At 29.6% G+C, this 17357-nt stretch overlaps 2 protein-coding genes across 2 annotated transcripts; both read right to left on the bottom strand.

Annotated features, from left to right (window-relative positions):
- Positions 1 to 1345: 1345 nt before the first annotated feature.
- On the bottom strand, positions 1346 to 6274 carry LOC107605652 (polyadenylate-binding protein 2-like). The gene is made up of 9 exons (XM_016307602.3): positions 5691 to 6274; positions 4883 to 5001; positions 3726 to 4382; positions 3561 to 3638; positions 3392 to 3481; positions 2705 to 2842; positions 2279 to 2446; positions 1987 to 2190; positions 1346 to 1840 (listed from the first exon to the last, which is right to left on the bottom strand). The coding sequence occupies exons 1-9, from the start codon at positions 5974 to 5976 to the stop codon at positions 1601 to 1603; spliced, it is 1980 nt and encodes a 659-aa protein (XP_016163088.2). The 5' UTR covers positions 5977 to 6274; the 3' UTR covers positions 1346 to 1600.
- A 5336-nt stretch (positions 6275 to 11610) lies between these two features.
- Positions 11611 to 14586, bottom strand: WOX4 (WUSCHEL related homeobox 4). Its single transcript, XM_016307601.3, has 3 exons — positions 14176 to 14586; positions 12988 to 13320; positions 11611 to 12163 (listed from the first exon to the last, which is right to left on the bottom strand). The coding sequence occupies exons 1-3, from the start codon at positions 14476 to 14478 to the stop codon at positions 11999 to 12001; spliced, it is 801 nt and encodes a 266-aa protein (XP_016163087.1). The 5' UTR covers positions 14479 to 14586; the 3' UTR covers positions 11611 to 11998.
- Between the last annotated feature and the right edge of the window lie 2771 nt (positions 14587 to 17357).

Here is a 17357-nt window from a genome sequence, read left to right as displayed (position 1 = left end):
TTTTTTGTCCTTCAAAATTACACGGTAAAAAGAGATTTGTTTGATAGTACAAAAGTTGAATGAATTTTAATATGTGTGTAAGATTTCAGTTACAAATTAAATTATTGCTGTATTAATATATAATTAATTATGTATGTAAAATTCTCTTATAGTGGCAATAATAAAAACTCGTAAAATTTAATAAAAAACGTGACATCAAATTAATATAGGATGATGCTACAGCCTACATGGGAAAACTCACCACCGAGGAGAGTCTAATTACCTGTTCCCTTGGCCAATGTCCACAAGATGAAGCCTAGCTCTTGCCCCAAAAAGAGAAGGGTATAACCGTATAAGAGAGCTGGTAGATCCGACAACCTTGATCTTAGGCAAGCGCTAAATGGATGTTAAATTTGGATCCTCTAAATTTTGAATTTTCACTTTAGAGGATAAAGTGTGATTTTTTATCTTTGAATAATTTCTCTCACATATTCTTTTTTGTCTCATCTATGAAATAAATAGTGAAAAATCAATAAATAGTGAAAAATCACATTTTACTATCTAAAATAAAGTTCAAAATCTAGAGAATCCAAATTTATGATGTTCCTCACTTCCTCTAAGGGGAAAAGATTAATAAAGTAAGAAAATAAATGTTTAACCAATAAAAATATTTATAAATGATAGAAATTATAAATTTAATAGTAACTAATTTTTTACTTTATCACTTTTTCAATCTCTTAATTTTAGAGATTTTTTATACATTAAATAGCTTATCAAATCTATTTGAAACAGGAGACTCTCTTATTCAAAAATCAAAATGATGTTACACTTTAAAAGTGAAGTAACATTTGTACCCACACTAGATTTTCTTTATGGCCTTCAACTACATCAAGTAGTTTGCAATCTGCATTGGTCATCAACCTACTCTGTTGAGAAAGGATCACAAACCCTGCTTAAGCTGTGCCCTTCCCTATTGCATGTTATTTCAATTCCGAGCTGGTGTATTGTATTGCATTGACGTAGAAACATTGCTTTGTTTTACATAGCCTTAAGAAGCCACAATGTTTCACAGGAAAATGATCAAGACTTTGATCCCATGGACATTCTTCCTCGGGGTCATGTTTTGTTTGTGTAAAATATTTTCCACTTTTATTATTACTCTATTAGGCATCTCTGACAATTTAATTCATTATTTCTATGACACTCAGGTCATGAGCCCAAAAAAAGTTTTATCGGAAACGAAATTCTTTCTTTCAATGAAAGACGCCTACAATGTATCTATCTCGTGCCTTGAACTGTCAAAATTCACAGTTAACACTGAAATAGAGCGGAGCAATTAATCGAAAACAAAAATTAACACAACACCTTCAAACAATCCAGTACAACTGATATAAATATAAATCCACAAACAAGACAACCCATAAATAAATCCAAAAACTAAATAATCCAGCAAGTTTGCTAATCCTAGAAACAAGCCAGAGACAAAAAACTGCAAAGAACATGAAAAGATTCCTTAGTACTGACCGAAATCACCAATCTAAGACCTTAAAACTGGAACAAAAGCAGATAGTGATGACCAGTGTAGGGTTTATTGCCTAAAGTAAACTGAATTAAAAAAAATCTAAGAGACAAGATTCTCATTCAAGGAGAGTGAGGCTAGTTGATCAGCAGGGGCGTTGGCTTGTTGAGAAACATTTCTCAACACATCCATTGCTTCGGCAACTTTCGCCTTGAGAGCATCTGGTGATTCAATCAGGTGCAATACCTCTGGCTGATCCATCTCCAATAGCATGCCTGTAACTTTAGCAGCTGCATCATGCTCCAGCTGGTCCACTAGCGGGTACAAAGCTTCACCAAGCATCTAGGAACATTCACGAGAAATAATTAGTTTTTCTTTTCTTGGTTGTGTGAAATAATTAGTATAACCATAAGAATTGTGCACATGCAACTAAGAATTCCAAACAAATGTGCTAAAGAAGTTGCACTGCTGCAGGAAATCGGACTTACAGTCCTCTGCTGTTCCGGAGGAGCATTTGCAAGAGCAGTAGCCAAGGCCTGAATTCCAACTGGCTGCCCTACACCATCGCGGATTGGAAGACCACCTATGTCATAGGGGACTGACAACATTCCTCCAGCAACCCCTGGGAGTGGAACATCTTGCATATTGCGACCCCCAGGAGGGTAACGCATATAGCGTCCCCTTGGAAGCAACTGAGGAAACAAATTGATAGAGAAAAATAAGTTATATAAAACAGCAAGCTTGTTTTAGAAAAACTTGTTTAGTTCAGCTAAAGCAAACCTGTTGCTGCATCATTGGCACTGTCTGCTGAGGTTGTTGCACAGGACCAGCTCCTCGTCGTCCACCTGGGCGCTGACCCTGCTGAACCATTGGAACAAAGAAGCTAGGCATTGGAGCACCACCGGGCCTCATCCCAGGAACAAGTTGCTGCTGGTAGCCAAATCCAGCCTGTATTTATTACAAAAGACCAATGATTAACTGTCATTCCTGAAACTAGAGTTTAAACAAAACACATTTCCTACAGTAATACTACATGACAGTATCCCCTTGAGCACAACAAAGTGAATAAACTCGAATACGAATAATTTCGAAGCCAATATTAAATTCCATCTCTACATTAATTCAAGTTATGAATTTCAACAAAGAAATTTTCTATTACATGATATCAAAAGAGGAATATACAACTTGTAACTTGTAAGGAATTACCTGTGGGGGAATCATGGCTGGGGGTCCTTGCCCGTACAAAAATTGTTGCCCTAAACCAGGAGCACCAGGAGGATAAAGTGGCATCCGTGGTGCAACAGAAGGTGTCATCGCAACAGGCCTCATTTGTGAAAATTGTGCCTTCAAGAAATCAAAATTACAGTAATGCAGTGATCAGAAAATAACTGAATATGGAACACCGTGCCAAATCCAAGCTTAAAGGAAAACACTCGTCACCAAAGCTTGCAACAACTTTTAAGGGGGGATCAATACATACATGAAATGAATCAAATAAATTAAGCATATCTACTGAAGCCATTTAGTTCTACATGCTCTTTAATTTGATAATATCAGGGATCCTACTGGTCTTTTTGGTCATATTCAAACAACAGATGAACAATTATGTACAACTTTTATTTCCTCACTAACACATCCAAAAATAATTTATCTTTTATTATACAGACTCACGCATCCAAGCCAACAATCTCATCTACGTGCTCTGAAGAACCAAAACATCAAACTCTCAAGATGACTTTTTCTACAAATTTATCTACCTTTACCAATCTAACAACATTGAAATTAACAGAGAAGTATACGAAATAATCACCATTTAATGGCCAAAAAAGGAGAATAATTGCATCTCATCAGTGTATTCTTAAAGCATAAAAATAACTACTGATATACCGTTACCTGTAACCTAGCTCTTCTCTCTTCCTTTCTCTGAGCAAGGGCAACGTACAGAGGCTTCCCAGCAATCATTTTACCATTCATCTCCGTAAGCTACATGTACCAACAGATTTGAAAAGAATTCGCCATATAAAAGATACAAAAGAATAACAACAAATAGCTTGATACTTACAGCTCGAGATGCTTCCTCAGGAGTTGAAAATGAAACAAATCCTGATCCTCTACTGATTCCATTTGGATCGCGCATAACCTGCATAAAATACATCAATAAATTCTCGCTGCCAACAAGATGGATAAGACAAATAAGCTTCAAGGAGAACATTTCCTACTGGCACACCTTGCAAGAGGTTATTGAACCAAACTCGGAGAAGAGTTCTCTTAGCTTTTCATCATTGATGGTATCATCCAAGTTCTTGAGATACAAGTTCACACCTTGGTATTTATCAACAGATTCTTTAACAGTTTGCTCAAACCGTCTTCTCAGCTCATTCTCTCGCTCAGATTTTTTCTGGGCTTTTCCAACATACCACTCCTTGTCATCAATTTTCTTTCCATTGAGTGACTCAACAGCTTTGGCAGCATCTTCTGGGTTTTCAAAATTAACAAACCCAAAACACTTTGATTTACCATCTGCATCTCTCATTACTACAGCACTAGTGATTGTCCCATACTCTCCAAAAATTTTCTTCAAGTCATCATCTGTCACCGACTCAGACAGGTTTTTCACATAGACATTATTGAATGTCGTCTTACCCAAAGCATTATCTCTATCTTGCTTACGTAAGAAATGACCCACATAGACCTGCTTATCATTGATCAGCATGCCATTTAACTTATCGATTGCATTCTGTGCAGACTCCTCGGTGTCGAATTGAACAAAACCGTAGCCTTTTGACTGGCCAGAAGCATCAGTCGCTATTTTGCAAGAAAGAATATGTCCAAAAGAAGAAAAAGTATCATGTAAAGCTTTGTGATCAATTGCCTTATCCAAATTCTGCACATCAAAAATCAGGAAATTATAAGATTCAAAAATAAAATACGACACAGAAACAATAGATAACCAAAACTTAATTAACGAGCCACAGCTCATTAAGAGGCACTAATTAAGAGAACAGGAAGCTTCACAGTTGAATGATTATGATAACCGCTTACTGTTTACTACCCAAATTTCTTTATTCAATCTTGTTCCTAGATATTTATCCTAGTTTCACACCAACCCCCTTCCTCCATTGCATTGTGCCCCAATCCTGATATAGTCACGAACAATCCCAACCCCATAAACCGGCAAACACAAAAATGGGGGTGGTGGTGGTGGGGGGGGGGGGGAGGGGTATTCAAATTTGTATTTTCAACTACTATTATATTGTATATTTTATATATATACTAATTCCAAGAATATGCAAATGTTTGGTTTTGATTAATTTTCAGAAACTATTTATTCTTCAAAAGAATGATCACTGATTTTCTTTTTTCTAATCAAATAACGAAAGTCACCTTGATAAAAATGTTTGCAGTCCCACTCTTGCGAATGCTAGGATCCCGATGAGAATACATGATCCTAATGGGCTTGTTGTTCAGTGGAGTGAAATTCAGTACATCTATTGCTCGTGCAGCTGTAAAAAATGAATAAAACAAAAGCGCACAAGACACAAACTTAGTATTTTTTACCGAAGATAGGGAGACTCGAACCCGCAACATCTTAGATGAGTATCGGGAGACTATGTCATTTGGGAGACTATGTCATTTGAGCTATAAATCATTGGAAACACAAACTTAGTTACGCCCAAAGCATGTCCAGTAATAGGAAATTCAGTATAAATAGTTTTATTTTTTAAAAGATGACAATAAACTATTGCGTTTATTCCCTTTTGAAGGTGAAAATACATTAACCCAAATATTAAGGCACATTAAGTCTCTATTCACAAAGCAGCTTCTTTGTCTAAAAAGCTATTAATAAAATACACTTGATGAATTCATATAAACATTCAACTAGCTATTTTTACAACGTCAACGCTAAATAAAACCTACAAATTATCATCACATTTTATTTTGAAATTTACCAAAAAGCAGCAGACCTGTTTCCCCCTTTAATAACGTGATTAAAAGGCAATTTTTTTAACACAATCCAAACACGCTACCTTAAAAAAAATAAACCTATAATCAATTACCGAAAAAAAAAATATTTTTCACGGCTAACCCAATCACACCAAAGATATTCATTATTCAACCCCAAAAGCCATATTCAATTAGCGTTTCCAACAAATAAAACAACAAAACGAATTGTGTGTACGAGAGAACTAACCATCCTGAGGGTTACTGTAATTAACGTAACCGTAACCGAGCGATCGGCGAGTGGTCAAATCACTGCAGACACGAACCGAAACCACTTGCCCGACCTGGTTGAACAAATCGTAGAGGTGCCTCTCGTCAACCTCAGGGTCCAGATCCCCGACGTACAACGACGTCGTAACAAACTGGTTCGTCCCATTCGCAGCACCCGCCGGCAGCGGCGGCGAAGGAGCGGCTGCGACGCCGTTCTGCGGTGGAGCCGAAACCGCGCTCTGGTGCTGCACCTGAATCTGCGCCATCACCTCAGATCAAAAAATTTAAATGAAATAATAACTAATAACCCTAACAATTCAAGACTGATTCTCTGTAATAATTTTCTGTTTTTTGGATTTTGGATAGGGTAGTAGGGTTGACTAGGGTAAGGATAGGGCCGCCGGATATCGGAACGGAAGCGGTGGCGTAAGGAGATTGACGGCGGCGAAGAAACCGAGTTAGGTTATTATTTTTTGGGGTTTTTTATTTTTTTGTTTTTTTTTTTTGGGGAATTTGGAAAGGTTTGGAAAAGGGGAGGGCAGAGTGAGCTGCACCGCAACTGTAGTACACGTCAGTATGAGTGCGTTATATACTCCTCTGCGGTTTTGCGGGAAAACCCTAACGTTTTTTGCGGGCTTTCTTGTGTGGGCTTTTTATGGGCTTCCATGTTTGCCCATGTTGTTCAACCATGGAAATTTAATGGGCTTTAAAATTTCGGACACATTTTTATTTTTAAGTTTCATAATATTGTGACCAAGAAGAATTTAGTTTCCTTGTCTCAATAGATTTGAGATTTTGTAAACCAAAAAAAAAAAGAATTTAAAAGGTGATTTAATTAGAGATTTTTTTTTTTTGGTTAATAATTAGTTAACAAAATTTCAAACACAATATATTTTTAACTAACCAAATATAACAAAAAGAGAAAGATAGAAAAAGATAAAGTTGGTTGAATAATGGTTAAAATAAAGAATAAGTTAGAGAATTAACTTTTAATTAATTAATATTAGCTTTTTTATTTTAAATTTTTTTATTTCTTATTTTTTGAAGGTTTAAGATGTCAGATTCAGAAATCAAGATATAAGATTAAAAAAATATAATTGTAAACAATTTAACTGATATTAACCTAAGAAAGTTTATTCCTAGTTGAACTATAAAATAATTTATTCTAAAATTTAAGTTGACGGGTTCTTTCAAATATATATAATTTGTGTATGAGCTCGTGGTTTGGTTTTGCTCGATTTGAATCGATGTTGATTTTTTATTAAAAAGAAAAAAAAATAGTTATCCTGAGTTAAACAAATTGATCCAACTTGAATGATATAATTTTCTTTTTTGGTTCAACTTTAGTGGTTTGAATTTGATACATGTCGTGAAATTTTGATATAAGATTGTTTTTTAAAATCACAAAGTAGCACTGAAATGTGATTTGCAATGTATTAGGGCTGCATTCTAAGAATATGATAAGACAAGACACTGAGAATAAGACATAAAGAACAGTAAAAATATTTGATAATCAAAGAAAATCAGCCAAAAACAATTATAATTTATCTTATTTAGCATTTATTAATTATTACGACAATTAATAAATACTAAATAAAGCAAGTTTTAGCTATTTTGTTTTTTCTATCTAATATTTTCCAAAGGACAGAGAGACAAAAATTAATATTTTTATATTTTATTTGTTAATAAATTAAAATAAATTATAAAAGTCTAATTTATTCTCATTTATTTTTATTTAAAAAATTTAAAAAAAAATATAATAATAAAAATATATAATTATAAAAAATTAATAAAAATAATAAAATAAATAAAAAATAAATTATATCTTTTATTAATATTTTTATGTCTTTTTTATTAAAATAAATATAAAATACATTAATTCAATATTTTTAAATATAATATCTTTATTTATATCTTATCTATTAAATATAATTTTATATTTTTATATTTCTATCTTAATATCTTGCGGCTATAAACAAATACAATCTAAAAGTGGGGCATGGTTATGCAAGAAACCATAGCATTAAACTCTTCTGCATCCATTGAATTATTCTGAAGTCCTCCAAGTGTTGCATCATGAATTCATGATGAGCGTAACTTTTGAATCTGTATACGTATGTTGAATAATATAAAAAGAATTAGCGATATTCAAGCCTTCAAATGTTGACCTTTGACCCACACCCTGCAATAACCTTTACCTATTCAAACTTCTCAGTATCTCCATCGTGTAGTTCCCTATTTCTTTTTCTTTATTTGGATCTTATTATAACATATATTTTGTTCAAACTCAAGTATATTACTGTAATCTACATCTGTATCTATACGCGTATAATAAGAATTGGGATTTGTAATCGTTATTTTCCCTTTTATTTTTAATTTTAAGTATATTTTTATATAGGTATGCCTACTATATAAATTTATATGTATATCTAATGTAAGTATTATAATTATTAGGTTAATTTTAGTACAGTCAAACCAGCTCTATTTCAAAATTTATTATTAGTCAATAAATTATTACACGTACAAAATAAAATTCAAATTTTATTATTTATTTAAACGATTAATTTAATCATTCAATTAATCTAAATTAATTAAATTTAAAATTATTATTTAAGTTGTGATAAGAAAACAAAACTAAAACTAAAATGCTTTGTTGAGAAAAAGATAGAGAATTAGAGACGTCAGAGGTGACATGAAATAATGGAGAACATTCCCATCAAAGAATTTTTAATTTTTGGTACAATTAAAGAAAAAGCAAACAAAAAAGGCTGCTGCCACAAATGATGATAGACCCCCCCCTTCCCCAGGCATTTCCATAACCAGGCGCATGACAATTTCTCTTAACAATTAATTTTGTTTACTTTTCCAAAAGTATAAAAAATAGCTTTAATTTTTTATTTTAATTATTTTATCAAATTTATATAATTGTTATCATATCTTATAAAATATAATGTTATTAAATACACCACTCAAATTCGTTTGAATTTGATTCATCTAAATATATGGGTTAAATAGAACTGATATGTTTTAAGTCTATTTTATTTATGGGCCATAATTTTTCAACTCGAATTATTTATTGTCAATTCAATAAGTTAAATGGATTAACTAGTTTATCTTTTTATTTTATTTTTTAAAAAATATTTTGACAAAAAATTATCACTTAAAATTAAACACCTTAAACAATAAATATTTTTTTTAATTGGAGAGTCAGATTTTTAAACCAAATAAAAAAAATCTTGGCCCAAATTTTTTTTTAAATGCAAAATAAAATTAAACAAGTCACCCATTTAACTGACAGATTAATGGAGTTCAGTCATTTGATCCAAATTTTAAATGGATCTAATTTTAAAGTAAAAAATTTGTCCATTTAAATAAATAAATAAACTGATCTAATAAATTTAACGCATTTTAACGATTTTAATAAAATAAGTATGAAATGAGTTAGATAATAAATGAAATAAAATTGTATAAGCTTTTCAAGCAACATAATACAAATCCCAAATTTGTATGCATGACTTTGTCATTTTTTTGTCAAAAGATAAATGCTTAAAAATTATCAGAATTTTATTGTATTTTATTATATTTTTAGTCATTAACACAATTTTTTTTAATTTAGCAATTTAACAACATAATTTTAGTCTATAATTTTAAATATTAATGACTAACTACTAACTAAAAATAATAAATTCTACTTACCCTCTAATATTTTTCTCGTCAAAATATTCAAAATATCATAGTTTCATTAACATATAGTACTTTTCATTATGGATAACCTAAGAAAGTAAATGGAAGCAAAGTTGATAAAATTAATTAACATATCGTCTAAATCTAGATGCATATTAATTAGTTTAAAATAACTGATAAAAACGAATCAATTAAAAAAAATAAAGATGTACTTTTTGAAGGTCGTATTAGTGGAAAGATTACTAAGCTAGATAGATATATCACAATTTAGTTAAAGGGTCCTTAGACCTCTGGTGATTTTAGTGATGAGGAAACCTTGTTTTGTTCTTAGCAAGTAATTAAGAGCGTGGTTGGATGAAATAATTAAAGGAGGAAAATTATTTTAAAGAGTATTTAAAATTTTTAATGACTAAATAATATGTTTGGATATTTTTTAGAAGAAATTTCAAATTTTAAGAGATTTTAATTAATTGGTTATTAAAAATGAAAAATTTTAATTCTCCCAATAAAGAGAAAGAATTCAAATTTTATCTTATCTCTAACTCACTTCAAAATCTATTTATATATTAATTAATACTTAAAATTAATAAATAATAAAATTAGCTGTGTATTTTACGCAAATTAATTTTATTATGGAGGCAACGTTAGTGTAGGACGCAGATATGGAGAGGAGGAGAGCTTTACCGGACTGTGGTGTCAGGGACACAGTAATCGGACCCTACGAGTTACTGATGGGAACTCGGACCCTCCGATTTCCTGTAAATTGAAAAAGAATTTCTCATAAGCACAAATCGGACTTAGAGACTAGTATAACCAAATAAAAAAAAACCAACAAAGAAAACGGATCATCCGTTTTGGTGAGGACATGTCGCACGGTCCGATTTGTTCTAGGTGATTTCGTATACTACGCAAAACGGACCCTCCGATTTGCTTACAAAATTTGTAAAACAAAGAATTCGGAGGGTCCGATTTCTTCTTGCCAAAAGCTGTCCCACATTTCGGTGTAGCACCCCCTCATTCCATAACCCGGCACAACACCTGTCCCTTCTCCATAACCAAAAAAATTAGCCTGTATTTTATAAATAAAGATAATCTAACTATTTTTTCAAACAAAATATTTCAAAAATATAACTAATACAATTATCTGAACTAAACTAAAAAAATTGAAAAAAAAAAAACTACAAAATTTAAATTTTCATATATTTAAAATATATTAAAATTTAAAAAATATCACGCCCAAACACATACACATAAGACATTTGTACTTACCACGTAGATAAATATGCTTAGTTAATAATAAAGGGCCATTTGATGATTAATTAATCTATATTTTCAAATTGTGGAACTTCCTTTTTGGCTCCAAAGTCCTAATTCTCATGATGGTGTTTTTACCCAATAATGGCCCTACAAACACTGTGTGATAGAAAGAAATTTGCATGTCAATGATGAAAAATAAATAAATAAATAAACAAATGATATATGCATGTGTAACACTTTGTTTTTTTTGTTACTTGATGTGCCCTCTACTTTATGAAAGTCAGATCTATGATGGTGAGTGGAGAGTGTCCAGTGTGGTTATTATTAAAGATTTCAGCTATATCGAAAAACAACATCACTACTATTATAACTTTTTATTTTTCAATTTCATTATTTTATTTTCTCAAATTGAAACCTAAGTAACATGTGAAAGGTTATTAGGGTTAACGACTTAAAGACTCTAAGAAGAGAAGAAGAATAAGTAGGTGCGTGGACTTCAGTGTCCATATAGCATCTTCTTTTAACCTAAAAGCTTTAATTCACAAGCTTCATAGTCAAAATTAAAAGCATCTATTCATCATGGTCACACCAACATCCATGCCGAAATTAAATCAATTCAACAAAGCTAGATAGGATCATAATATAGGAAAGTTATCAAGTGTACCCGAAAATACCGGTGTTCCAGTTGTTTTAACAGTTGATTTTAATTAATATATATTATATATATTTTTTATAATTCAGATCAACGGTTAAAACAACTGGAATATCGGTATTCTCAGTATACCTGAAACTCTTCTCATAATATAATATTAGAAAAATAAAAAAATTTATTTTATTTCATATTTATTAATTATTGTAATAATTAATGAATATTAAATAAGATAAATTTTAACTGTATTTTGTTAATTTTTTGTTATTATTAAATATTTTTTATATAAATAATAGGGACAAATTGTTGATGATTGCTTTGGTTAACTTGGTTCCAAAGTCATGAATTAATTGCATCCAGTAGGAAATTAAATTAAATAGTACACATGGTAGACAACTAATTAATTTGTCCTTCAATTCTTCATTCCCAACACAATTAAAGAAATTAGAAACTGAAGCAAATACATTCAAATCTAGCTACCTAGGGTTCGGAACAAAAGTCAATATAAAAAAATAAAATAAAATAAAATTCTCTATATGATCATGAATTATCAAATTGGGTATATGCTCTAATTAATCAATCACTTATGAACATGATATCTAATAAGTAATTGATTAAAAAGCATATATAACATGTTTCATTTAATATTTCATGACCACATAAGATTTTTTTTCTTTAAAATTGTGAATCAAACCCTTTCATCTGCCCTCCGGGTGCAATGGGAAAAGCTCTAGGGTTTTATGTTCCTCCTCTTTGCTAGATGATGATGATGATGACCAACTTTGATCTTCCATATACTCAAATACCCAACTCCTACACTTCTTGTAAGGGCTATCTTCATGATCTCTTTCAATTACTTCTCCCTGAACAAAAAAATTTAACATAAACATCCATGAATTTTTATGCCTAAATAAGATATTCGAAAATGTTTCATAACAAAAAAAATAGTCAAAAACAGCTATAACTTGCTTTATTTAGCATTCATTAATTGTTGCGACAATTAATGAATTCTAAATAAGGCAAGTTCTGACTGTTTTTTTTTATTTTCCTAGTATTACGGTAAGATATTGGTATTAGTCTCTAATAATGAAGTTCTACTAATTTAGCTTTAAATAAACTTAAACTAATATTAACTTAATTAAGTACATATATAGTTAGTAAAATAATAAATATTATATTTTAATTTGGAGTGACTTGTTTCGAAATTAAAATTTCTTTAATTTTGTTCAAAGATTAAATACATAATATTTTTTCATAGATTATGTTCATTCATGAAATAAAATATCCATTAATTTGCTTAAAGAAACAATTAACATTTATTTTTTCTAACTAAAAAAAATATATAGGAGATAATTGAAATAATAGTCCATTGAAAAATTTTAGAATAAAATGACAAATTTACCCCTACTATATATTCTTATTAGTCACCATTATCCGAATAAGGATTGAAAGTATTGCACTCCAACAATAGTAAAAACAAAATTGCATGTCATTTCTAGTTTATAATTAGGCGAAAACTCAGGTGCAGTCGACTTCACGTGAAGTTGATATCTGAGAGCCGTTAAATGATTTGACTGAATTAACTAAACTTTTATCTCACGGCTCTCAGATATTAACTTTACGTGAAGTAGATTTCACTTGATTTTTCACCTTATAATTAACAACACACAAATATATAGTTACATACCCTTGAGGTCTCAAAACTTAAGCTAGCAGCAAAGGTGGGTGAAGACACTATTGTTGTGGTTGCGGCGGTGGCGGCGACGGCGGCCGGAGTTCTAGGAGTATGAGAAAGTCCAAGGCTGTTACGCTTCTGCTTTTGTCTCTCACGTGCTTTGTGGTTTTGGAACCAATAGAAGACATTTTTACCCTCAATCTTGCCGTATTTGCCTAATTGAGCAGTGATCTGTTCTATTTGTTGAGCATTTGGTGTTCTCATTCCACCTCTATAGAGCATCTCAAGTATCCCTATCTGTTCTTGTGTAGGGTTCCACCTTGTTCCTCCTGGATGTGTTTCCACCTGAATAAAATGAAATTAATTTTAATGCATTAACAGTGTAATCGGTTATTTAATCCGATAATTTTTAAAATAATAGATTTTAAAGTTAATTATTTTATTAATATGAACAATATGATAAAATTAGATGTTTTTGATAAAAAAAAAATTTATACTAATAGAACATCAAAATTATTATTTTTTATTTAACCCAATTATATATATTTTTTTTAATTTATATAGCAAGAGGATATGTTCTTTTTAATATATTGCCTATATAATTTTTAGATAATAGTGCTAGTTGACTTATATAATATCCCTAGAGAAAGGTATGTATTTGGTATGGAGATAAAAAATACAATTACAAGAACAATGTATGAAAATTGCTGCCTTAATTATTTTTATCACATGTTAAACTCACATTACACAGAATATATAGCCGGCGAACTATATTTCAAATGACATAATCTCTTCATACTCACTAAAAATCACGGATTCGAGTCTCACTTCTAACTTTAGAAAAAAAAAATATATAGCATTGTATGTAAGTTAAATAATAGGAAAATTGTCAAGTGTACCGTCATATTTCAATAATTTTTAACCGTTGATCTTAATTATAAAAAATATAATATATATAATTAAGATCATCGGTTAAAAATCACTGATACACCAATATGACGGTACACTTGAAAATCGTCTGTATAGTAGTATTGGTACAACAATAGTACTACATATATATATAATAATCAAACATTCTTTTTATACAATAATGAATGTATACTATATATACACTTGATAACGTACATGTCATGAAGGAATAATAATTGAATTAGAAGGAAAACAAATAAATAAATAAATAAAAGAAGAAGAAGAAGAAACCTGGCTCCCTGGTGGTGATGATGAAGGTGGATCCCTCTTAATAATATTATTATTGTTGTTGATGTTGTTATCATCATCAGAAGAGGATGATGATCCAAGTTTGCTACTTTCAGGTCTAATGAAGCTCTTAAGATCAAAAGAAGCAAGAGAAGAAGAAGAAGAAGGAGAATTATTATTATTATTATTATTAGAAGAAGAAGAATAGCTACTAAGCTTAGGAGCAAGAGGGCGTAATCTTTTGCACCCAAGCGTGAGAGAAGGTTCATGCTCCCATAATCCACGTGTGAATTGATGCACCTTCATTATTATAAATAAATATTATTATATCTTATGGTTGGTTATAATATAAGGTTTTGATGATTGAATATTATTCTACTACCTTACTTACTTAGCTTCTTCAAGAAGAGTGGATTGGTGATTATATAGAGAATGAAGGGGATGGAATTGAATAATGGAATGGGATGGTGGTGATGATGAAAATAAATTTAAACTAAAAATTTATAAAAAAAAAAAAGTGGGAGAAAGTGGGAAATGAGGTGTTTGCCTTGAAGAACCAAGACCAAATGATGAGTTATAGTTGACTTAGGGAATTATTTCAATTAAAAACAGAAAAAGAAAAAAAAGGTTACACATACAATTGTGTCAATTCATATCAACAGGAACAAGATTGGAGTTGCGAAATAAAGGAAAGAAAACAATCTCACGGTAATCGATGAATGGATTCTGACCTTTGTTTTGCTTACAAATACTTTAGATGAGTTGGATACCAATTAATTTATTAAAATTAGAATACATCATTTAATTTTAAGAAAAATATAAGAACTAATAATTTTTTATTTTTTAAGATCTAGATTTCACCGTTTATAATTTAAGATTTTTAAAGTTAACAATTTATAACATAAATTTAGAATTTAAAATAAATAAAATAATGTTTAAAAAATGGACTGATGCTAACTGAAAAAAAAGTTTTTTTTTTTTAAATTTATTTATGGATTACTTAGTAAAAATATCCTTATAGCGATAGGCTTAAATATATGTTTATTACTAAAAATGGTTATTACTGTTTAAATTATTAGTAATATTATAATAATATATAGTGTTTTAAAATTTTCTCTTTTGCACGATAACTTGGATAAAAAAATTTTGTGGGGTTTAGTATATTATGAGAAAATTATGCCATTTAATTTATAATTTATTGAGTATTATTTAAGTAATTTAGTGTATATATATATTCTGCTTTCTCTCTTGTATGTATTTCTATGTGTTGTGCCATTGCCCGTGTGAATTATAAAAATATTTTATATATAATTTTTATTTTTAAAATATTTTTTTCAAAGTTAAGTATTTTTAAAAAATTTTTGTTACACATAATTTATAAAAGTTCTATTTTATTATTGGGTATGGTTGAGTAGTTCAGATGACAGACTAATTCTATTCGACCCTACATTTTAACTAATAAATATTATATTTGAATGAAAATAAATTAGTTTACCCGATTTGAATTGAATTAGATCGAGAAATTTAGAGTGTGAATAGAGATTCGAGTTTGGAGATTTAAATTCGTAGGTAAAATAAAAATAAAATTTAAATCATATTTTATATTTTATTTATTGTCGTTTTAGTTTAAAGTGTCAAAACGAATAATATATTCGAATTAGTGAGTTGGATAACTGAATTGGTATACAATTTCATCATGTTTATATATATCTCCAATGAAGTATATCTAATTTTAAATATTGATATTACTTTTAATCACTATATTACGTATACAATTAGTCTCTAAATTTAGTTACTAGTATAAAATATATATTAAAATATAAATATATATTAAAAATAAATTAAATTATATATATATATATATATATTTATATATACAAATATATTAGTGATTGATTTTAATAGTTGGTTTTGATTTATAAATAACATTTTTATATTTTTAATTCATTCATAAAATAATCTTAAACTTGAGTTTGTTTGTTGTAATAAGAGAATAATTATTCAAACCAATGAAATATAAGTCAAAAAAAGTAATAGAAAAAATTTCACATAACACATGATTTTCCAATCTAAGAAAAAGAAGTAAAAACAATGCAAGAAGACACATGCATGAATGAAGATGATACGTAGAAAAAGACAAAGAAGCTAAGAGGGAGTATGTGAGAGAATGTGAACATATAGATATATAGATAGAATTGGAAAAATTTTAAACGTACCAAAAATACCAGTATTTCAATTGTTTTAATTATTAATTTCAATTAATATATATTATATATATTTTTTATAATTCAGATTAATGATTAAAATAACTGAAACATCGGTGTTTTCGATACACTTAAAACTCTTCGGATAGAATATAGATAAATGGAATGTGGTGTAAGTGTGTTGGCCCGTCAAATCCATTCATTTTCTTTCTCACCTTTCATCATTATAAGCTGTCATTGCTTTTCGGTGCCCTCTATCTTTTTTTCCCCTCTCATCAATTAAAGTTGAGTGACTGAGAGAAAGTATAAGAAAGAAAAGGAAAATCATTATTATTATTGTTATTTTATTCCTTCCTCCAATCCCAAAAATTGAAAATGGAATAAGGAAGCCATCAACCATTTTACATGCTTTTTCATTTTTTATTAGAGTAATAATGATTTATTTTTTAATTAATATCAATTAATTTTCTTATTAAATAAAATTTTCAATTATGTAAAACACATAAATTAAAAAAAAATTCTATAATAATATTAATTAACTAAAAATGATTTTTTATATCTATTCTTATATATATATTTTCGCACAATAGAGTGAAAGAATAAATGAATGGCGTCTATGTCTTTTTGAAGTGGCAGAGAATGTTGGAACAGTTTGAAGAATATATAGTAATATAACCTAAATAAATAAATAAAAAACACAATAATATCCATTATTATATTCCTTCCCATTCCTTTGGGAAATGTAGCACTCTCTCTCTCCAATTCCCTAACCAACTTTATACGCACTTCATTTTTAGTACCATGCATATTTTATAGGCCAAGCATCCCCATGATATCCACTCCCAAAATATTTTGTCGCACTATCAAATTTGCTATTTTATATAAATTGATTGCAAGAGAAATTTAAGTTCCTAACTATAATTAAGATGGTCCATTGTATTTTTAAAAGAGTTATTTAAGATTTGAATTGTCTACTTTACC

The sequence above is a fragment of the Arachis ipaensis genome, chromosome B6 (assembly GCF_059453495.1).
Source record: "Arachis ipaensis isolate K30076 ecotype BB chromosome B6, ASM5945349v1, whole genome shotgun sequence".
Classification (NCBI taxonomy): domain Eukaryota; kingdom Viridiplantae; phylum Streptophyta; class Magnoliopsida; order Fabales; family Fabaceae; genus Arachis; species Arachis ipaensis.
The sequence above is the reverse complement of the archived record's forward strand: the minus strand, read 5'-3'. Positions and strand labels throughout refer to the sequence as shown.

Bases quoted from the DNA above. Each gene is read 5' to 3' on its own strand.
- LOC107605652 (XM_016307602.3), bottom strand. From the start codon at position 5,976: ATGGCGCAGATTCAGGTGCAGCACCAGAGCGCGGTTTCGGCTCCACCG. The intron at 3,482-3,560 runs GTAAGTATCAAG...TGGTACATGTAG, and splicing joins CTGAGGAAGCATCTCGAGCT to CTTACGGAGATGAATGGTAA. The intron at 1,841-1,986 runs GTAAGTCCGATT...GAATGTTCCTAG, and splicing joins CTCCGGAACAGCAGAGGACT to ATGCTTGGTGAAGCTTTGTA.
- WOX4 (XM_016307601.3), bottom strand. From the start codon at position 14,478: ATGAAGGTGCATCAATTCACACGTGGATTATGGGAGCATGAACCTTCT. The intron at 13,321-14,175 runs GTTTCTTCTTCT...CATTTTATTCAG, and splicing joins CATCACCACCAGGGAGCCAG to GTGGAAACACATCCAGGAGG. The intron at 12,164-12,987 runs GTATGTAACTAT...TTTTTTGTTCAG, and splicing joins TAAGTTTTGAGACCTCAAGG to GGAGAAGTAATTGAAAGAGA.